General features: G+C 43.2%; 1 protein-coding gene across 1 annotated transcript; it reads left to right on the top strand.

The window, feature by feature from the left end:
* The first annotated feature begins 3349 nt into the window (after nt 1–3349).
* On the top strand, nt 3350–22892 carry LOC144690666 (neuropeptide FF receptor 2-like). The gene is made up of 3 exons (XM_078558396.1): nt 3350–3680; nt 16041–16140; nt 21957–22892. Exons 1-3 carry the CDS (start codon nt 3353–3355, stop codon nt 22813–22815), a joined length of 1287 nt encoding a protein of 428 aa, XP_078414522.1. The 5' UTR covers nt 3350–3352; the 3' UTR covers nt 22816–22892.
* Nucleotides 22893–23676: the final 784 nt, after the last annotated feature.

The following is a 23676-nucleotide window of genomic DNA, read 5'->3' as shown; positions in this document are numbered from 1 at the left end:
GGGTCTCTTCGAGTTTCTTCTGCTGTTCTTCCGGGTTATGTCTTAAGACAGTCTGCATTTCTTCAGGTTGTTAAGTCTTTACACACTCCTTTTTCAAAACAGGAATGCTTCCAGCTTCCATTCGGAACCTCAGTGGCCAATCAAGATTGATTTCCCTTAGCCAATTTCACCCTAGAAGGCTTGGTCCTCTGCCTCTCAATACCAACACTGATAGCTTTGCTGATTGGCTTCCATAATGGATAGTTACTCTGCTTATGCCTTTTACTTGAATGTCTTCACCCATATATGTTTTTAGCTTGGCAGCTGTTTCTTCTAAACTTAATTGATGTTCACCATTATTCAAATATCTGAAGGTATGTTCCCCAATTACTGTAGTGGAAGCTCTTGTGTCCATTTCCATTCTAACAGGTTTGCCATTTAATTTCACTGTGACAAATATTGGTTCTGTCTTTCCAAATTTCTGATTAAACAACAAGTAAATGTCTGAATTTGTTGCTTCAGGCTCTTTCATTAGGCTTCTTCTTATGTTTACAAGCTTGCTTGAATCTTTCCTTGCACTGCCTCACCATATGTCCATTTTTGTGACAATAGTAGCATTCAATTTTCTTAACTGCCAATCACTAAAAGACTGATTGTTTCCACCTCTATTAAAATTATTTTTTGATTTCATTGCTAAGTTATTTTTATTTATTCTTCGGCTAGCGGGGGCTGTTTCCTGCTTCTCAGCGGAATCTCGCTTTCTCGCACCACTTTCAGCAGAAGTTTCCCGCAAGATGTGGAGGACGGCACCATTTTGCACACCCTGTATTGCTTTTGAATTTCTTATTGCGCTTTCCATGGCCAGCGCTATCTCTAGTGCCACCTTGAAATCCCAATTCACTTCAGACAATAATCTTTTCTGAATAGTGTCCTCTTTCACAGCACACACTAAACGATCTCTGAGCATGTCATTCAGAGTCATACAGAACTCATAATGTTCTGTTAACTGCTTCAAATTTGCCACATAGCATGCAATTGTCTCACCTGGGGCTCTATTTCGTGAATTAAATCTGACCCTCTGCATCGTGACTGAAGGCTTGGGTTGAAAGTGACCCTTCACGAGCTCCACCAATTCCTCGAACTTCTTCGAATCTGGGGCACTGGGTGCCATCCAACTTTGAATCAGACTGTAGGTTTTACTCCCATAAGTACTCAAGAGAATTGTTCATCTCTTTATTTGCCCCGTAATCTCGTTCGCTTGAAAAAAGAACATGAGGCATTCTATGTATTGAGACCAATTGTCTGTGGCAGGTTCAAAAGGATCAATTCTCCCAAATTGTGGCATTTTGAGAGGGGATAACCTCTTCAATTCTAACAGAGCTTGCTACTTACAATCACTGGGTGAGGTACAGTGCCGATTTCTTCCTAACTTGGTTTCTTCTGTTTAATCCTGTTTTATCCTTGTCACCAGTTTGTTGTAGGGTGGCCGAGTTGTGCTATTAATGGGTGGAAACTTTAAGTTTATTTTCGATATGCTCATCAGCAACTACACATGTGCCTTCAACTCCAACTCTAGCTCTACACTGACTCCTGAGGTAGCCCGTGCTACTCTGCTATTGGTTACTATAAATCATGTGATCTTCCTTAACAAGTATAATTCTGAAAGGTACATTACTAAATAAAACCACAATTACTGCAAAAACAAAAAATAGAGAAATAAAATACTTAGAATAAGGTGGAGACAGAGGTTATGACCTAAAGTTGTTAAACTTAATGTTGAATCCAGAAGAGTGCAGAGTACTGAGTCGAAAGGTGAGGTGTTGTTCCTCGAGCTTGCACAGAGCTTCCCTGGAACACTGTAGCAGGCCAAGGACAGAAAGGTCAGAGTGGGAGCAAGGTGAATAATTAAAATGGCAAGCAACCAAAAAGTCAGGGTCCTGCTTGCAAACTGAACAAAGGTATTCCACAAAGTGGTCATGTTTGGTCTCGCCAGTGTAGAGGAGACCACATTATAAACAGCGAATACAGTATACTAAGTTGAAAGATGTAGAAGTAAGTTGCTGTTACACATGGAAGGAGTGTTTAGGGCCTTGGACAGTGAAAAGGGAGGAGGTGAAAGGGCAGGTGTTGCATCTCCTATGCTTGCACAGAATGGTGCCATAGGGAAGGGAGTGGTTGTTAGGAGTGACTGATGAGTGGACTGGAGTGTCATGGAGGGAATAGTCCCTATTGAATGCTGAAAAGGGTGGGCAGGGGAAGGTTTGTTTGGTGGTTCACACTGGAGCTTCAGGAATATTAAGAATCCATTCCTGCCCTTGTTTGAGCCATTATTTATTTTAATGCAACCAAGTCATAATCCTGTATGGCAATTTGTGGCTGTAGCTCACTCAATCTTATTATTTGCACTACAGATATTGATGTATATACAATTTAACACCTCCTTTGTCACTTTTGCTATTCTCCTCAATCTCGTTTCTGAATCTTTGGAATATTTCTCATTTTACTGCTATTCATTTTTCTCTGTCCTCTGATCTCACTGCTGTTCTTATCTGCTATTTTCTGGTTTGTCTCCTGCTGAATTAGTTTAAATGCTCCCCAACAATACTCGGACACTGGTCATGGTACTGTTCAGGTGCAACTTGCCCATCTTCTATAGGTGCTCCTTCCCCTGCACCCAATGGCCCAAGAATCTGAAATCTTCCCTCCTGCACCACTTCTCCAACTACGCATTTACCTGCAATAATTTCCAGTTTCTATACTGACCAGCAGGTGGCACCATAAGTAATCCAGAGATGACTACCATTTGAGGTCTTGTTTATTTATTTTCCCTAGCTCCTGAAACTCTGCCTCAACACTTTTTCTACCCATGTCATTTATTCCAACATGGACCACAACTAGTGGCTGTTTCCCTTCTGCAGAATGTCCTGCAATTGCTCAATGACATCCTTCTGAAATATTATCGTTAAATGTGCTATTTTTATCCCTGTTATGCTATGGACATAATTTTCAACATTTTTTCCAAGAGACAAGACGAAGATGGTGACCAAAAAGGTTTGAACAAATATTTTGAATTGTTTGACAGTTTCTGCTCTTTCATTGCTAGATTGTCCTCACTGCTCATTTCCAATTTGCAAGTGGTCAAATTTGAGTCAGCGACTCCAAGAAATTTGGACATACTCAACTAAGATGCCTAGATGTAACGTATGAAGCAGTACATGACAGGAAATGGGCACAGCTTGACTTATCTACTACTGTATATGTGGTACAGGTTGGAGAGACAATGCTGAAATTTGTTGATGTATTAATGTAGCTGTGCTGTGATAACTCATGTCACTAACTGTGTTGCCTTCTTATGTAATATAGAGTCACAACAATGAACAAAGAAGTGGATCAAAACATCTCAGCCCAAGACTTTCATTCATTCTTTTTAAATGGGTCGACTTCATATTTTCACCTTCAGAGCAACATTACCTATCTTCCCTTTTACCAGCACATATCTTCTATTGCCACAGTCTTCATAATCTCATACCTTCTAATCTTCCTGCTCTGCATGCTTGGTAATGGATTGGTTTGTTTTATTGTGGTGAGGAACCGAAACATGCGGACAGTCACCAACCTCTTCATCCTTAACCTCGCCATTAGCGACCTCCTTGTTGGGATATTCTGCATGCCTACAACTCTTATGGACAATATCCTGACGGGTAAGTGCAGGAATGCTTGTTATTTTTTCAATGATCTTATTGTGAGCATCATTCTGAGAATTCCAGGGAAGAAAGGGTATATATGCTACGTATCAGAACTGGTCTCTCTAGTATCACTTATGCAAATTCCAGCTTTTGATAAAAGTCCAAAATTCCTGTTTCAATTTTGGGTGAAAAAATTGTTCTCATCAAAGTGAAGATTTGTAGGTAACATTTTTGCAATTTGTAATGTATGGAATAATTTCCTGTTCTTTTCCCCACAATGAGGGGAAGCGATGGTGTAGTTGTATTGTTGCTGGACTAATAATCCAGAGACCCAGGGTTAATACTCTTGGATGTGGGTTTGGATCCTGCCATGGTAGTTGGAATTTGAGTTCAATAAAAATCTGAAATTAAAAGTCTAATGACAACCACAAAACCATTGTCGATTGTTGTTAAAAAACCCATCTGATTCACTAATGGCCCCTTTAGGGAAGGAAATCTGCTGTTCTTACCTGGTCTGGCCTACAAGTGACTCCAGACCCCACAGCAATGTGGTTGGCTCTTAAATGCCCTCTGAACAAGGGTAATTAGGGATGGGCAATAAACACTGGCCTAGCCAGTGACATCCACATCCCATGAAAGAATTTTAAAAAGGTAGATCTGGACTTTGGGCAATAGCGTAAAACAGCCAATAGCTAGTCAGTAGCCCATACATCTCTCCTGGCTTCTATTTCCATTGAAGACAAATAGGAGAGACGTAGAACAGACTGCTGACTCATTATCACCTGCTTTACACTATCAACAGGGTGACCAACTCTTAAGAAATTAAAAATAAGGGGATACATCGACCGTGGGACCAGGGGATGTAGCGGTAGTGAGCATAACTCACCCTGGTGGCCACTGGCCACAGTACATATGTGCACAAAAGAACAAAGAGGCAAACACAAGAGGAGACTCCCAGGCTCCGTCTCCACAGCATGCCCTAGAAATAAGGGACAAAAGATCTCCCTTAAGAGACATGTGGCAAACAGTCAAAATAAGGGACAATCCCTTAAAATATGGGAGAGTCGTTCATCCCAACTATCACCCACAGTGAAGATCTATTCAAATGAGTTTCAGCACCAATTGCAGCACACCTTATTTGCATTCAGTAATTTGTGTAAGCTATCCAAAACTGACAATTTTAGTATCATGTTATGATTGGCCAAATTCATTTCAAAATTATTAGCTACACCTGCTGGAGAGGAGACGACTTCAGTGCCTCATATCCTGGGATGGATGCAAACATAAATCCCAGGGATGCTGATATGGTGATCTCAATTAGTCCCCAAGATGTTGTACCAAAACTACAAGTACTTTGAGCCAAACTCTACCAAAATTATCAATTACTCCAGAACTGGTAAGATTAGTAAGCTTTCTGAACACATTTTAGCAATCATTATTTTGTGTATAGCTTGTTGCTTCTGGGATGATCATGCTGCCAGAAAATGAAAGGTTTGCATTTATATGGCACCTTTCACATTCTCAGGATGTCCCAAATCATTTTACAATCAATGAAGTGCTTTTGAAGTGTAGTCGCTTTTGTAATGTAGGGAATAACGGCAGCCAATTCGTTCACAGCAAGGTCCCACAAACAGCCATGTGATAATGAGCAGATCTTCTTCAAGCAATGCTGTGGGATGTTTGACATTCACCTGAGAGGAGAGGCATAATCTTGGTTGAACAATGTCACCTCAGATCTCCAACAGCATATTGCTTCTTCAGTGCTACACAAGTACCAACCGAATTCTGTGCGCAATTGTCGGAAGCAGGGTTTTGTAGTCACAGCTTCTGACTCAGCGCAAACGTGATTTCTGGACTGTATGAGTACGCAGTGATCAGTTTCATTCAAAATCAGAGAAGAGATGCAGACAAAACCAACTGAAAGTAATATAAATGCTTATAGATGAGAACTGTGTGCTGAATTTTCATATGACGGTTGAAGTCCTGTCACTGGGGCCAAGAGCAAAAGGCAACCCTGCTTCAGGCAGCAGTGGGACCCAAGGAGGCATATTCCTGGTGGTAGACAATTAAGTGGCCGCTGCCTGAGCTGCCGCCCCAACTGGGGACAGCGGCCCACCGCAAAAGCTGCTGGCCTAATCAGAATGCTGCAGGTCAGCAGTGCCTCCACTAGCGGTAGCCATTTCTGAGGCTGCAGCTGCAGGGAAAGAGCACCTCAGTGGCCAGGAAGATGGGTAAGTGGGTTTGAAGGGCGCCGGGACAAGGCAGCTAGGCCCCAGCGATCAGGCAGGAAGGGGGGTGGGGTGAGTGTTGTGAGGCACAGACGACAGTATGGCTGCGGGGACCGCCATTACCAGTGGCAAGGGGAGGTGTGGGGGTTGGCCTCTGTGGGGCATGGAGTACTCAAAAAGAAGATCCGCTCCTGGGAGCCCAGTAGGAGGGCACCAAGTTTCACTGAGCGGTCTCTGCATGTGGTGGCAATCCCCTCCGATGTGGGTAAAATACCAGCAGAGGAAAGAACTGTCCCTCAATTTGCCACTTAAGTGACTCAATTGGGCTCCCAGCAAGCAACTTGTCCACCAACTTTCCCACCCTGGCAAAATGACATGGCAGCGGGAAGATGTTGGGCATGCCCCCTCAACACCTTCCAGCACTATTTATGCTAGCCCTCTCACCTCACTACCCATTGCCAGAGGCCTGGTAAATTTCCAGCAGTGGTTTCACCATGTGGTTTAACAAATCACAGGGCTGCCTCATTTCCTTATTCTAAGTAGCATGGTTGTTAAATGAGAGAGAGTGTAGTGAGGAATTTCTCCTGTATCCACAAGAGCTGCAGAGTGGAAATCGATAAGGCCGGTTATCATTCCAAATCACCCACCTGGTTATTTGTAAATAGTAGAGTGCTGCATCTAATACTAGAATCTGAGCAGAAAATTTCTGTTTTCTAAGGTATCTTTTTATTATATTGGCAACGTCATGAAGTTTAAGAAGTTGCAATGCTGACAGAACAGTGGACACCTGAAGAAAATCTTACCACCACAGGAGAGAGCTTGCCCGAACTGACACTGAAGCAGTGAGAGCTCAGCACTGTGAACTCTGCAGTCACACAAATTAGAAAGGACTGTCACTAAGTGAGATTCTTCACGTTGCTCATCGTTAGTTATGGCAAAGTTCTTCACTTGGTTCCTCACTGGCTTGAAACCTGTGGAAGCAGTTGTTCTGGGTCACTGGTTGGACAAGGACTGCTGATATGGTTGATGTTATAATGGCCAGTGTTGATCTTCCTAGCATGCCTTTTTCCATCCTGTACAGCTTCAACAATTTCCTAATGCATTTGAGTCCATCTAAGCCAAAAAGTATTGACAGTATAGCTATATTGATGATTCAAGCTTCGGATAAAGTAGGCATAAAAACCGTCAACAAGCTATGCAATGGTATTTACAATTAATACATGTGTAATACTTAATGACGTGAACCTAATTTTCATTAGGCTACCAAAGAAATGAGAGGCAAATAACTGCACGGACTACAGAAGATTTAGTCCAATGGGTCATATCCTTAAAATCCTACTGAAAGTAACCCTTCTTAGAAACAAGAATATAATTGAAAAAGAAGTCAGTGAAACGCAAAGTGGCTTTCTATCTGGCAGAGGTGCCAGGGAAGGTATCTTTAACATGAGAACTATCCGTAAGTGATACTATGAGATGAGTAAAGTGTATATATGTTTCATAGACTATGAAAAGGCATCTGATCGTGTGAATCATTAATAACAAAGCAGCCCGCTTGATTGGCACCCCTTCCACAAACATTCACTCCCTCCACCACCGACACACAGCAGCAGCAGTGTGTACCATCTACAAGATGCACTGCAGAAACTCACCAAGGCTCCCTAGGCAGCACCTTCCAAACACACGACCACTACCACTTAGAAGGACAAGGGCAGCAGATAGATGGGAACACCACCACCTGGAAGTTCCCCTCCAAGTCACTCACCATCCTGACTTGGAAATATATCACTGTTCCTTCACTGTTACTGGGTCAAAATCCTGGAACTCCCTCCCTGACAGCAGTGTTGAAGTACTTACACCACAAGGACTGCAGCAGTTCAAGAAGGCAGCTCACCATCACTTTCTCAAGGGCAATTAGGGATGGGCAATAAATGCTGGCCCAGCCAGCGACGCCCACATTCCATAAATAAATTTTTAAAAACGTACTAAATGTCTGAAGGACGCAGGAAAAATGGAAAGGGCCTAAGACCAGTAAGACATTTGTAATAGAACCAAAGAGTTTTTATAAGATGAAATACAAATCAAACGAGGAGTGTGTCAGGGTTGTGTTTTATAAGTATAGAGATTATTTAATCTCTATACTAAGCTATATTTAGAATTGAAGGTCTAAGTGTTGGTGGTAGAATCATAAACAACCTTAGATACACAGACAACACTGTTGTTGGTTGAGACTAAAAAGCAATTACAAGGCTTCATAGATGAAGTTTACAAAATTGATAAAGAGTTTGTACGAAAATAAACATTAAGAAAACCAAAATAATAACTGGTAAGAAACCCGCAAAATAAAAGGTGACAACCTCAATTGACAGAACCAATATAAAACAAGTGGACAAATTTGTGTACCTTGGTCAAATCATTACAGAAGATACTAAATATGACACTGAAATTATCAGAAGAATTGAAGTGGAAAGAGTGCTTTCAACAAAATGAATTTGCTTCTAACAGCAAAGAGAATAAGGCTGTGTAGAAGAAAACATTGCTGAAATGTCACGCCTGGTCGACACTTTTCTGTGGCTCTGAAACCTGGAATTACTCAGGGACAGGTGGCCATGAGAATTGGCAACCTTCTCCATTCTCCAATTAAGGCTCCACTTAGGGGCCATTTTCAGATCTCACTGGCATTTTCCTGGCACAGTACTGATCCAGAGGCCAACAGCAGCTTGGAGGTAGCTACCCAGCAGCAAGGCAAAGGCCCATTGGTGCCTCGTCCTGACCCAATGAATGAGCCACAAGTGCAAAAAGGCCACTTCTGCAGTCATAACCCTTCTAGTGGAGGAGTTTTCCCTCTACACTTTTATGCTCCCAGCAGTTGTGGGCCTTCTTTAATTTTACATTTTCAGCAGGCTTCCAAGAGTACCTCCATTTTGGGCTGCTCTCTCATCCCCATTTCTGCCTCAGCAGCACCCACCATCCTTAATTAGACAGAAGACGAATTAAGAAGCCCGCCTCATGTAAAGTTGCACCAGCTGGTGCCTTGGCAACAAGCATGGGCTCATGACCTACATATGGTCACTAATTTTGGGTTCCTAAACCCACAGGAAAAAGTGAACCATGGACTTGAGTGAAGAGCAGCAGGAAGTTGAAGAGGAAGAATGTGCATTCTATGAAGCAGCAGCTCAGCAGCCACTGCTGCATGGGAGACTGGTGTTTCATGAACTCATTTGTTTCTTTTCACTGTAGACCACCTCAAGGTCCCAAGTAGTAGTCCAGTTTTAGAGCCTATAATAATCTTCTGTTGATCTTTCTGTTTGCACCATAGCATGGCCAAAGATCCTTATGCAGATACTCACAATAAGTCTAATGTATAGACACCACTGAAAGAATTCAGTAATGAGTATTTATTGGCAGTAATGGTTAGTTTCTATGGTGTATGTAACTGTGATGCAGTATTGTGACATTGCCATCTGTAATGTGATGGTCCAGCAACTATTCTATGTAATGGGCTATTTTTCAATATACCCTTAGAGGAAGGAGTGTAAAGTTTGATTGCAACATGACCTGTGTATGGCTTTAGGATTCTTCTGACTTTGAATCTCTATCTTCTGCCATGTAAGTCCACAAAATATGGTCCAGCAGCAGTTTGTTCACTTATTTAAAGTTTAATATATGCCTCATATAGGACAGATTAGGGAGGAATCGTCTGCTCTCTCTGGTGGCAAGCTTGAAGGAATGGAAGGGCGTTTAATTAGGCAGCATGTTGGCGTGCCTGAACCCCACCACCTTCTCCTCTGCAAGAATTAAGCTCTGGGCAGGAAAGCCAATGGTCGACATTCCCACCCACTGCCAGTTGAGGCCTTTAAGTCACCAATTAATAACCACTTAAGGGCCTCATTCCACCACTGCTGGTATTAACCCCTCTGCAAGCAGGCCTGTCACCATTCGGTGTGCACGACAGCTAAAACTGTGCAACCAGCTTGTCATCTCTGGGGATTTGGGGTGGGGAGGTCCCTCGATCAAAGGCACTCAGTTCCTGATCAAGGGACGCGACAGGAAGAAGGGGGGCCCACTTCAAGCCACCCCCTGCCCTTGCTGCCGACCCCCTACACCCCTCTTCTCACAATCCCCACCTTGCAAAACCACATACTCAAACATTGCTTACCTGTGGCCTGGATCACTCTGCAACCCTGGGACTCCAGGGCCTGTCCTGCCAGCATCAGCCACAACCTCCCCTGTCGTGCTGCTGAGTACAAGAGCTGCCAGCCTCTGACTGGCCAGCAGCTCTCGGTAAATGAGACTTCTGCCCCTGGGGTCTTGATTCTAGGGGATGGCCCAGTGCTGGCCTCATCACTGCCTGATCAGCACATGGTTCAGTGGGCCTTCACGAAAAGGGGCAATGCGGGTCTCTCGTCAGCTCTCCAACCGGGAGGCAAGATCCCCCCAATGCCTCAACAAGATTCTGCCATTAGATACTGGTTCTTGTGCTGTTGTTCACTGGTTCTGTCCAATCCCAAGCCCTCAGTTTGCTCTAGGGCTGGAATCTTATCAACATTAAAAATTTTCAGGTTTTGAGACTAATTCTGGTTCCCAACCCCATTTGTTCCTGCTGTGCGACCTGCGGTGCAATTTTACAGGAGATAAAAGGCCGCCTCCCTGTTCACCATCCAATTAGGTTTCCAAGGTGAGAGGCTTAATAGAAGAACCCCAGCAATGGATGGATGACAGCCCCATTGGGAAAACTGGGCACTGCTGAGGCAGGTAAGAAAGTGCAAGGGTGCCACAAAATGTTGGAAACCTGCTGAAAATTTTAAAATAAGCAAGATCCACAGTCTTTAGGACCCCTCCATATAAATGGCTATGGCTGAGGCTGCAATTTTTTCATTTTTGCAACACGTTCATTGGGAGGCTAAGTTGCTGCCAGTTTCCAGATGCAGCATGGGATTGGTTCACCATCTGCAAAACCCACCCCGAGTCAGGACAGTGTCAGGGAACTGTCCCAACACGCAAATATCTGAATTTCCCCACATCCTCCCAGCCTCCAATGTCACCGCCACAGGGATGGGAAGAAACCATCCCATGTTCTGTGCAAGTACTTGCACTAGGTTTCCATATTCCTGGATAATAATTGCCTACAACTTGTATTCTAAATTTACTAAAATAGCCACTAAATGCCCTGGAGCATCCTCCGTCGCATTATATGCAACAGAGTGGGCAAAATTCTGGCTACGGTGTCAGGAAATGTTTAAGTTTGATTTGTATTTATGTGTTTGTGTGTTAAGAAAGGTCAAATTGAGTTTTAGTTTCAGCTTAAAAGGTGCTTACATTTCTAATGAGGTTTTTTACGACTGTTGCAGCTAAGGTAAACAAACAAGAGTAGAGGAATTGGGCTGTTGCCTAACAACAGGGGTCCAGAGAGGAAGGTCCCTCCCATAGACACACACACACAAGATGAGAAACAGCAGTTGGTTTTGAAAGTAGCTGCCAGGAGAGACTGGAGCAAAGGGGACAGATAGCAAGTCCCAAGCTAAAGAAAAGACCAGGGGAGTGGAACAGGAGAAAGTCAAAGGAAGGACAGAAACCTGGAAAAGGTCCTGTCATTGAAGTTAAGAGTAAGGGGCAGAGAGAAAGGCCCAAGCTTCAGACTTAAAGAGACAAAAGCTACAGAAAGCAGATTTAAAGTGAGAACAGATTGCAAGAGACAAGGCCCAAAGAGAAGGTCTGTAACTCTTTGCTATGGGCATGTGAAGCAATAATGTATTGTTGACAGCTGAGTCCGTGAAAGAGAGTGTATGGAAGACAGCTTGAATGTATGTGGTGACCCAGGGGAGAGGAATATCAGAAGAAGAGTTCGAAACTCTGGAGGTGAACCCTTGTGGAAGGTGTCTGGGAGAAAGTGTTAGTTTGGAAGAAGATTCCAAGGTGAGTTCTTGAAAAGTGGGGATTGGAAACCCTTGGGTGAAGGACGGGGTTCAGTGAGACCACTTGGCCCATGGTGTAACAAGTGTTTGAGGGGAGTTGAGGAAATATCCATAGCATCTGGTTGAGGTGCATCTGTCACTTGGTTTCAGAGTGTGGTGTGTCTGACCACAGGGTGCCATAGGTTTACATGGACTGTGTACTTACTGTGGACATTAAGGTATAAGCTAGCTTTTGTAACTTGCGTTATCCTTACAAATCTGTATATATCTGTAATGGTATAGTTGTGAGTGAAGGAGGATTGTAATATAGGTCATCTTGTTTAATAAATGTTTTATTCTTTTGTTAAAAGTTTATCAGCTGACCCCTGTGACTCTGTTCAGTAGGACTCTCCACGTATTTAAACAAACAAATAAAAGTTAGAATCTATCAAGCTGGGTTCCAACCTGGGATCAGGCCTGTCTAGAGGTAAACTCAGCTGGGATCATAACAAAGGAAAGATGCTATTTACACAGAAGTGTCTCCCACAATGACAAGTAACTGAGGTGATTAGCGATGGTGTTCAGGGCAAACACTCAGTCTTTATAGACGCCACTCTCATTGCTTATAGTTACCCAGTTCTAAGTGGCAGAATTTTCTGTGTTATCCAGACCAGTTTGCAATGTTTGCTGCAAGTCAATGGTTGGTCTGGTGCAATGTTCTCCTTTTGAAAGAAGTTCTGTGATTCTGTAAATATTCCGTGAATATTCTGAGGTCTAAATCCTAAAACTCCTCTGTTCTGACAGTCAGCAGGCAGTACTTCCACACCATGAATCCTGGCCTTTCCACAGCCTCCAATACTTCCCATGCTTTCCCTACATAGGTTGCCTCATCCAGTAATCCCACATTAATATCACTATCCACAGCCTTGATAGTGTATCCCTGTTGATGATGCAGTGTGATATTAGTGGAAGGTCCTACTAAAGCCTCTTTGGACACTGAGATCATTGTGCACAGAAAACCACAGAACAGTACATTCACTAAATAACCTCAGTTTAAATAAGACGTAAACATCACAGCTGGTGCTTCCTGATAAGCGTATCAACAAAAATTCCCAATTACAAATGTACATTATAACTTGTGCACAAATCAGTCAAAATCAGAGGGCAGAATTTATCATTCTGGAGACTAAATATGGTGCAGCGTGATTCCCGCTGGGCAGCGGGGCAGGTGAACATGTGCAATCTTCCATTTTTCATCTCATTAATTATGCATCAGCGAGGAGCTCAGCAAATTTCGTGGTGGGGTGGGCAGGAAGTCGCCCACCCAGCTGTTACCTCATAGGGTCAAACGCCCTGGCACCACATTTAAAAGGCACCCAGATGGACATTAACTCTGCAGGCCAGGAGATCCGCATTACTCCTCCAGAGACCTTGTGTCCGCAACTCGTACTGGAGAAGCTGGACGTTGTGAGCAACCACATCCCGGGACAAAGAGGACATTAGTCATTGTCTTTCACTCATCTCTAGATAAGAGCACCACCGGCAATACACACACCCTCGGGTCACTTCTCCCCATTGTAGTGGTCCATGTTTGCTAGCCCCCTGACCTTCTAGTGGCCATGCTGTCTCTTGCTGCTTAGGCCCTTGCTCCTCCTGGCCCTGTGCCAACTGGCGACAGGCCTGACATCTCCTCATCTGGATGAGATCCATTACTAAGGCAGAGTTGATGCAGCCTGTATCATCGACGCCTTAGTGGATGTGTGAACGAATTGCGGCGATAAATTTAATGAGCATGTTCTTTACATGTTTTCCTCCATCTGAAAGCCAGCAGGCAAGTGGTAAGCCCTTCCCCTGCCCTCTGTCTGGACATGGTATCCCCATCCCACCTCTTCCAGGTAAAGGACATCCTGGAGGGCCAGGAATGGGTGTTCCTCCCATTCATGCATGACTGCACACGTATACTTTGCTCTTTGACCAGGATGATGAGAGTTGTGTGCAAGAAGCATCCCTCTGACACTATTCTGCTTGCCTCCACTACTCTCAAGACTTTATAGAGAGAATGTTGCTTTGGCAGCAGAGAAAGACTAACCACATGATCCCTTGTCAGCCATAACCATTCACCTGGGAGGATGGAGGTTTAGAGTCTCAGGTTGGCTGCCCTCCATCATCTGTGTCCCTTGGAGGCCTTCACCTCCCTCCCTCCCTTCATCCCTGTCTCTGACTGCAGCTGATAGCAAATGGCACAGAATGAATGGCAGCTCCACCCCTTGCTGGGATCTTGATGTTATGAGACTCATGAGTCAGGAACAAACCGGCTGCAATGTGGGCATCACCATAGAGAGAACACAAGTGAGCCTCTTTGACATCCAGTTGCCTTTAGTAGCCACTAGTGCTGACCTTGAACTCCACCTACCTGAAACGACCCTCCTCCCACTTCAAGGATTCACACAGATTCATACACAGAGCAACTGTGTTGCCAAGAGCAGCTTTGAGAAAGTGGTGCATGTAACTTTTCAGACTTGTTCCGCCACCTTCTATCGCCCCTGTAACCCACCAACTTCCCCTCATCACCCCTGACCCACCCAATATTGTCATTCTTCTCCCATTTATCATCCTTGAACCATCCACCTCCATGTGCTTTTCCTCCCCTCAGAGCCGATACCCATTACTGTCCCTGACCCTACCCCTCCCATTGTCCAAGCCACCTGTCTTGTCCCCCTCCATGACCCACCTAATGATGCCCTCACCTGCCAACCTCTCACTCTGAACCTGCCACATCCCTCCCTGACTGTGATTGTTTCCTCCTACCAACACCACCCCGAGTTCTCCCCCCAGGACCCCACCGTCGACACAATGATCCTGCCCTCTAAGACTCTCCCCCCTACCCTGGACACCACCCCCCCACACCCACCTTCCCCAGCCAAACCCCCTTACCATCCCTGGATGTACCCCCTCACACCTTCTCCCATAAACCCACCTCCCCTATCTAGCCTTGGAGCTGCCTGTAATACAAGCACTGGAAATCTTACAGCGACACTCTTAAATGTAGGCAAAAGCAATGCCCACATACCTCAAAGTCATTGATGGAGTGAAGTTAGGCAAGTACACGCCACTTATGTACAATCGTGAAACAGACCATTCTAATTATTTGCTGGTGGGGGGCAGTGGTTAATTTGGAGTGGTAACATAATTCGAGTAAGTTGGCCTTTTGGTGAGCATTCATGAGATGGAAATGAATGCAAAAGTGGCTCCTGACATAGATCAGCGGGAAACACAACCTGCCTTCAACCTGCCATCAAAGGTCAGGAGAACAAAATTCCAAACTAGTTTTCCTCTGGTGGAAAACTGACCTTTTCCATCACGCCAAATTTAGTGCCCTTGCCCGGCATGATTCCCGCCGTTGGCAGGAGCAGAAAATTCTGCCCGGAAACTCTGTGCTCAAATTCCATGAAAGGATTCAATTCCCAGATTACCCATTGAAGGTCCCTCACGAGTGACTACATTTTCCCAATGCTATTATTCAGTATGTTTTCCTAGCAACAAGTGTCCTGAGCTCTGTGCTGAATCCATAGGGTAGTTTCTCCACAGGAGTGGATTTGGTGTGGCCGGCCATCCGGTAGGCTGTCATGTTCATTTTCAGGGCTGGTCCTAAGTCGTATTGACAACAATGTCAGGCTGCCCAGCAGGCAAGCTCCAGGGACCTAAGAATGTAGTTTTGTGGGAAGGAAGGGGTTCTGATTTCTGGAGGGTGCAGTAACGGCCCAGGTGGATAAGTAGAGTCAAGAGCAGCTATTCTATGGCTGAGCTGTCACCAGATGTGCCACGCCTGCTTCATCAGTAATGTCGAAACGTGGCAAGTTGGCTGCATCAAAAGACTCTGATTTTCTCTTTAGATGCAGCCAACTGCTAAGTTCTCTGGCTTCCCAATGGTAAATTTTGTGAGGTGGGGGAATGGGGTGTATCATTTATGGCAACCACAGTGATGGTATCCCATGACTATCTGGAACACTGGGTGTCAACTCCTTAGCTAGGATCACTTACTTGTACGGGTCTGGACTGTCTAGGGGTTTACACTTCTCGAATTAGAATCTAATATTTTAATTAACCAGTGCAGCATCTGTCTTTGATATGTGATAAGGTTTGGGGTGAAAAATAAATTAGTAGTTGTTAGTCTTTCTGTACAAATTAATCTCAAAACAATCATCTCTGCTATTTTCCCCCAGGATGAATGACATGAAGTGTACTCTGTTTTACAGGATGGCCTTTTGGAAACTTTGTTTGCAAGATAAGTGGCTTGGTTCAAGGAATTTCTGTTTCAGCTTCAGTTTTTACCCTAGTTGCTATTGCAGTGGACAGGTAGGTGAACATGGAAAATTTGGTGCACACAGCTCACTTGACTTCCATGACCCATCACCAGTATTAGTATTGGGATATCATTGAGAATAGAGTATGCAATGTAGAACTAGGTCCTAAAGATGAAAAACATGCTTGAATAAAAGCAAAATACTGAGGATGCTGGAATTCTGAAATAAAAACAAAAAGTGCTGGAAAAACTCAGCAGGTCTGGCAGCATCTGTGAAGCGAGAAACAGAGTTAACATTTCAAGTCAAATATCACTCTTCTTTGGAACTGAATGAATTTATTTTTGAAAGAAATGCTTGCATTTATTTAGCAGTTTTCACAACCTCAGGATACGTCTAAGTGCTTTAGAGCCAATTAAGTGCTTAAGGAACATAGTTACTGTTGTAATGTTAGATAAACCAACCATGGTTAATCAAGGAAGTTAAGAACAGTATCAAAGTGAAAGAAAAAGCATACAATGTGGCAAAGATTAGTGGTAAGCTAGAGGATTGGGAAAGTTTTAAAAACCAACAGAAGATGACCAAAAAATAATAAAGAGGGAGAAAATAAACTGAGGGTAAACTAGCAAGTAATATAAAAATGGACAGTAAGAGCTTCTTTAAATATATAAAAAGGAAGCGAGGGGCCAAAGTCAATTTAAGCCCCTTGGAGAATGAGACTGGGGAAATAATAATGGAGAACCAGGAAATGGCAGAGGAGTTGAATAAATACTCTACATCAGTCTTCATGGTAGAAGACACTAATAGAATACCAAAAATACTAAATAATCACAGGGCAAAAGGTGGAGAGGAAATAAATACAATAACTATCACTATAGAAAAAGTACTAGAGAAACTAATGGGGCTAAAGGCCAATAAGTCACCTAGACCCGATGGGTTGCATCCTAGGGTATTAAAGGAAATAGCTGCAGAGATAATGGATGCACTGGTAGTAATCTTCCAAGAGTAATTAGATTCAGGAAAAGTCCCAGAGGATTGGAAAGCTGCCAATATAACACCCTTATTCAAAAAGGGAGGGAGACAAAAAACAGGTAACTATAGGCTAGTTAGCTTAACATCTGTTATTAGGAAAATGTTGGAGTCTATTATAAAGGATGTAATAGCAGAGCATTTAGAAATACACAATCTAATCAAGCAGAGTCAGTATGGCTTCATGAAGGGGAAATCATGCCTGACAAATTTATTAGAATTCTTTGAGGAGGTTACAAGCAGGATAGATAAAGGGGAACCAGTAGATGTAATATATTTGGATTTCCAAAAGGCATTTGATAAGATACCACACATAACGCTACTTAATAAGTCAGCTATCCACAGATGTAGCAAGCAAGTGAGAGAGGTCTTATTTACAAGGGTCCACTGTTTCATTCTTTTTCCCTGAGGAAGGGAGCCATTATCAGGACAAGGCCCAGATCTTCTACTGGGTATGAGAGTTGCTCAGAGTGTAGGACATTGTAGATGATGCCTTGTTCTTCCTTTGCCTCCATCACTTTCTACTCACTTGTTCACCCTGTCTCAATCAGTGGTTCCACCTTATGTTCACAATTCAATGGGACATGTACCCACAACCTTCTACTCAGAAGTGAGTGTACCGCTAACTGAGCGACGACTGACACTCTGGACACAGGTACTGCAGGCACTCTGCTCTTAGTGGCCTATAGAATGACAGAAAAAGGGCAAATGTTAGAATGATGGCTCCAAGACATGTCTCCAAATAGAGCTTGCATTGTAGGCTACTGTGTGTCACATTCATGTAGTTCTGTAGATGTCTGTGTACAAGTGAGTGACTCAGGTGACAAAACATAAGAACAGTATGGTAATAGGTGTGATTTTGGAAGAGGCTACTCCTTCCCTTACTCCCCTGATGTATTTATATTGCACCCTTTTATGTAATAAAGTGCCTCGAGGCACTTCACAAGAGCATTATACAGCAAAATTTCACACTGAAGGCATAAAGGGATATTAGGTGACCAAAAGCTTGGTCAAAGAAGCAGGATTTAAGGAGCACCTTAAAGATGCAAAGAGGTGAGCAGATTTAGGGAGGGAGTTCCAGAGCTTAGGGCCTAGGCCGCTAATAATGGAGCAAATTAAAGAGGGGTGCTGATGAGACCAGAATTAGAGTGCAGATATCTCAAACGATTGTGTGGTTGAAGGTGATTACGGAGGTATGGAGGAAAAGAGGCAAAAAGGGATTTGAAAAGAAGGATAAGAATTTTAAAATTGAGGTGTTGTTTACCTGAGGGCCAGTGTAGGTCAGCGAGCACAAAGGTGATGGGAGAAAGGGATTTGGTGCAAGTTAGGACACAGGCAGAAGATGTTTGGATGACCTCAAGTTTACAAAGACAGGGGACAGGATTTTTGGATGGCAGGGTTTCCCGCCCCACTACCCAAAGAGTAGGCGTCAGTTTTGGTCTCCTTATTTAAGAAGGGATATGCTTGCATCGGAAGCAGTACAGCGAAGGTTCACTAGATTGGTCTCTGGGATGGTAGGATTGTCGTTTGATGAGAGCCTGAATAAATTGAGACTATATTCTCTGGAGTTTAGAAGGAGAGGTGATCTCATTGAAACATACAAGATTCTTGAGGGGCTTGTTAGGGTAGACACTGAGAGGTTGTTTCCCCTGGCTACGGAATCTCGAACACAGGAGCACAGACTCAGGATAAGGGGTCAATCATTCAAAGATGAGATGAGGAGAAATCTCTTTATTCAAAGGGTTTTGAATATTTGGAATTATCCATCCCAGAGGGTTGTACATGCACCCTAATTGAATATACTTAAGGCTGAGATAGATAGACTTGCTCTCTCAGGAAATCAAGGGATATGGAGAGTAAGCAGGAAAATGGAGTTAAAGGCAGAGATTGGCCATGATCGCATTGAATGACGGAGCAGGCGATGGGCTGTATGGTCTTCCCCTGTTCCTATTTCTTAAGTTCTTATGAAGGATGGAATGTAGTGGTATCTTGTAGATGGTACACACTGCTGACACTGTGCACCAGTGGTGGAAGGAGGGAATGTTTAAGGTGGTGGATGGGGTGACAAATCAAGCGGGCTGTTTTGTCCTGGATAATGTCAAGCTTCTTGAATATTGTTGAAGCCGTGCTCATCCAGGCAAGTGGACATCACACTCCACACTTGAACCTTGTAGAGTGCAGACAGGTCTTTGGGAGTTAGGAGGTGAGTTGCTCACTGTAGAATTCCCAATCTCTGACTTGCTGTTGTAGCCGCAGTATGTATATGGCTGCTCCAGTTAAGTTTCTGGTACCCCACAGGATGTTGATGCTGGAGGATTCAGTGATGGTAATGCCATTGAATGTCAAGGGGAGATGGTTAGAAACTCTCTTCTTCGGGAAAGTGCATGTTAATAGTCCAGCCGAGAGGTGACAATGAGGGATTCAGCAGGAGATAAGCTGAGGCAGGGACAGAGATTACAGAGGTTGACATAAGCAATTTTAGTGATGGCACAGGTATGTGGTCAGAAGCTCATCTCAGGGTCGAATATAACACCAAAGTTGTGATCAATCTGGTTCAGCCTCAGAGAGTTGTCAGGGAGACTGATGGCCTATGGGACAGAGTTTGGAGCAGGAACCAAAAACAATGGCTTCAGTCTCCCTAATATTTAATTGGAGGAAACTTCTGTTCATCCAGCATTGGATTTTGGACAAGCAGTCTGAAAATTTCGTGACAGTGGAGGGGTTGAGAGATGGTGGTTAAGGAGAGCTGGGTTTCATCAGCATACATGTGGATTCTGATGCTGTGGTATGTAGATGAGAAATAGGAGGGGGCCAAGAATAGATCCTTTGAGGACATGAGAAGTAACAGTGGCAGAGCAGGAAGGGAAACCATCGTAGGTGATTCTCTGGCTACAATTGGACAGATAAGAATGGAACAAGGCAAGTACAGTCCCACGCAGCTGGACAACAGTGGAGAAACGTTGAAGGAGGATGCTGTGGTCAACCGTGCCAAAGGCTGCAGGCAGTTTGCTAAGGATGAAGAGGGATAGTTTACCTTTGTCACAGTTACATAGGATGTCATTGTGACTTTGAGAAGAGCAGTTTCACTACTATCAAACCTGATTAGAGGGATTCAAGCATGAAGCTCCCCAGTGCTCTGATATGCCCAGAATTCTCCAACATTTTTATGTCCATTTTCATCCGCTTCCCTTTAAGCAACTGCATCCTTAGTTTTGATTAGCTCACAAGAATGCCATACCTTTTCCCCAAACGTAAGGCAGCAGTTGTGCAGGAAGCTTATATAAATAATGTTCATGAGATGTTGTGAGCCCAGCCCATCCTGTGCTATCAGGCACAATGGTTCATGTGAAGCAGTTCCAGAACCAGCATTGCAAGATCAATTCTAATACATCCTAGATCCTGACCCAACAGAGGATCTGTTCCATGAAACTTTTCAAGCAGCGTGTCATCAACCAAGGCTCCAGTTTTTCTTCTTCTAATGTGCCTTCCTGGCCACTAACCTTATTGAATCTGGGCATTGACACCAGCCGTGCACAGCAACACTGGCAAAGTGCTAGCACAATGTAAAAGGCAGCACCATTCATTTATATCGCTAACCTACTGCTGTATCCAGACCTGTTGCTGACAGCAGCTCTGCAGGATAAATGGAGCGGTACACAGTATCTTTTATCTCTGAATAATAAAAAGGTTTTTAAAATACGTGCAGGTTCACAACAAACCATGAAAAGCACATGAGAATAATAGAGCTGTTTAGCATTGCAGATGCCAATCTGTTATCACTCTGTTGCACAATTTAAGACTTCATTATTCAACATGTCTATTCCAATTCTTTCAGCTGTCTGAAAGTGCCTTCTAAATGCTGGAATATACAGTTTTCCTGAAATACAAAGTAATTTTTCACCACAGCTTATAATTCCTTATAAGTGTTGTCTGCACAGGAAGAAATCATTCCTGTGGCACCAGAGAGACTGGTGTGCACAGCGGATACACGTTTAGAATTTAAGTTTTTTTTTAATCATATTTTGATTACAATTTGGAATGTGTGTCCCTTTAAAAAGAGGGGCATTTATGGTTTACCTAATTCCAATTGATGACTTAATCATCTTGATTGATAACAACAGGATAGAATCATTCCAGTTTTGGACATTTTCAGGTTCAGAACGATAAAGTTGGGATTCTCCCACAGAACCTTGCAGAAGTCAGTGTGGGAATTCAGATGCAGAGTTTAGGAGAGTCCTTGTAAAGTTATCTATGCATTATATATTGCTCAGACTTCCACTATGCACTCTTAGCAATCAAAACTGCATGCCGAGGCTATTCTTTAAACTTGGCAAAGTTTCACTTTCATTTTTTATTTATTTTTAATTGAGTTCATGGATATGATTATGCTCTAAAATTGCCAGGGCTGCTCATTTTGGAATCAGATCCCGCACCTCACTTTTACCACAGTATTAAAAAAAAACAGAGATAGAAAGTTGTTCAAAATAATGGACCCTACCCCTGAAAAATACTGAGAGCAAGAATTCCAGCCTCATCTCTAGGTTAAGAAGCAACAGCCTAAGGCTACGTTATATGAGAGAGTTGGTCAAGCTATCAGGCTTTGCTATCAGTCCGGGGGTTGGAGGGGGACCTGGTCATATGTAAGCAAGCATCCTTGTGAATGATATCATAGTGCTGTGTTATCATGTGATTACTGAGTGAGCCATTCCACCCTGAGATCAGCCATAGGGATTGCTTTGCCAGTCCTATACATTACTGTGTGAATATATACCTCAAATATACAACTCATGGAAATTATTTAGATATTAAACAAATTTATCCTTTTTGTTACTTATTTTGCAGGTTCAGGTGTATCGTCTATCCTTTCAAACAAAAACTTAACATGACTGTTGCAACTATCATCATCGTTGTCATATGGGTTCTTGCTGTCTCAATAATATGTCCTTCTGCAATCATGCTACAAGTAACCAAACTGCCTGACAACGTAAGGATTATCCAAAGCAGTAAGAAAATGTATCCTTGCTATCAATGTTACGAAGCATGGCCAAATCTGAAAATGAGAAAGATTTACACCACAGTGTTATTTTCCAACATTTACTTGGCTCCTCTGTCACTCATAGTTATTATGTATGCAAGGATAGGAATTGCATTGTTTAAAACCAGCATACCTGTTGGTGAAGGGTCTCACCAGGAAAATGGCAATGCTGTGTCTAAAAAAAAGCAACGGGTGATCAAAATGTTGGTCACTGTAGCCCTGCTGTTCACCTTGTCATGGCTCCCACTCTGGACTCTAATGATGCTGTCTGACTATACAAGGCTCTCAACCAGTCAGTTGAGAATAATCAATTTGTACATCTATCCTTTCGCCCATTGGTTAGCCTTCTGCAACAGCAGTGTCAACCCCATCATCTACGGTTATTTCAACAAGAATTTTCGACGAGGGTTTCAAGCTGCCTTCAAGTTTCAGCTGTGCTCTTCTGAAGTCAAGCACCGAGAGACCTATTCTCATCGGATTTCCAACAAATTCATTTTAACAGCACAGAACAAAATCGGGCAAGATCCCGTGACTAGCAACTCGGAGGCTGTAAACGATTGTAGCACAAGTCGAGCAGACAAAAATACCTGCAGGCAGAGCGAAAACCTTGTCCTTGAAGAGTTGGACAAAAGAATAAAACACAGTGTTCATAAAGTTTCACTCTAAAGCGATTGTACAAAGTTGAAAATCATTCCTAAGAGTGTTTAATGCTTTTTACACCGTATTAAACAAAGTAAGCCCTACTAGGCAAAAAAAGCATGACTTGTAAATGTGTATAGTGAATTTAGCATAACTAAATACCAATGCTTTAATTTATTTCACAGTTGAGTTCATGGGGCTTTTATTATTATTGAGAAAGTACAACCACTTGAAAAGCCGGGGTGAGTCTAGCGTTGGCAAAGGTGAAACATCAGAAAAGAAGAGACTAGGTCCAATTGGATGGGTGGACAGCATCAGAAACTGGACTGAGGGAGGGATGAGATGGGCATGCAGGATTGCAGTGAACAGAGAGATGCCTACAGCCCCTTGGGAATTATGGCTAATTATGGATGGAATATTGTTACCAATTTTCTGGTTTAAAGATTAATTATTAGAGATTAATCAACAGAAATTCATCTGTTTGAGGCTCTGCTCTAATACATATTTCGCTAGATGGTGGCATTCACCTATGTGATAAGACTAAAGCGCTTGCCTTCACTACCTCCCACCCCCTCCCTGCTTGACTCCCACCTACCCTTGATGATTGCCATCTTCTTGATCTCCTTTCCCAATCCAACGGTGCAGCAAAACTAAAAAGTTTTAACCATGTGAGAGGAAATTGAGAGAAGAAAGGACTGAATATGGATCAAGTGCCACTACAATCATTTTACTAGTTGTCTTTGTAGCCTATCTGAAGAAAGGTAGATTCCAAAGAATATTTACACCTGATAGTTGATGGCTCACCAAGTTGCTCATAGATGCTAACAAAAAAGCCTATTTTCTTACACATGCCTCCTAGTCTCTGTTTCTTTTTGTCTTCATTTATCC

Source organism: Cetorhinus maximus, chromosome 2, assembly GCF_964194155.1.
Source record: "Cetorhinus maximus chromosome 2, sCetMax3.hap1.1, whole genome shotgun sequence".
Classification (NCBI taxonomy): Eukaryota; Metazoa; Chordata; class Chondrichthyes; order Lamniformes; family Cetorhinidae; genus Cetorhinus; species Cetorhinus maximus.
The sequence above is the reverse complement of the archived record's forward strand: the minus strand, read 5'-3'. Positions and strand labels throughout refer to the sequence as shown.

Coding starts and splice junctions, on each gene's coding strand:
- LOC144690666 (XM_078558396.1), top strand. CDS start 3,353: ATGAACAAAGAAGTGGATCAAAACATCTCAGCCCAAGACTTTCATTCA. Junction 3,681..16,040: donor TATGGACAATATCCTGACGG/GTAAGTGCAGGA, acceptor TCTGTTTTACAG/GATGGCCTTTTGGAAACTTT. Junction 16,141..21,956: donor GTTGCTATTGCAGTGGACAG/GTAGGTGAACAT, acceptor CTTATTTTGCAG/GTTCAGGTGTATCGTCTATC.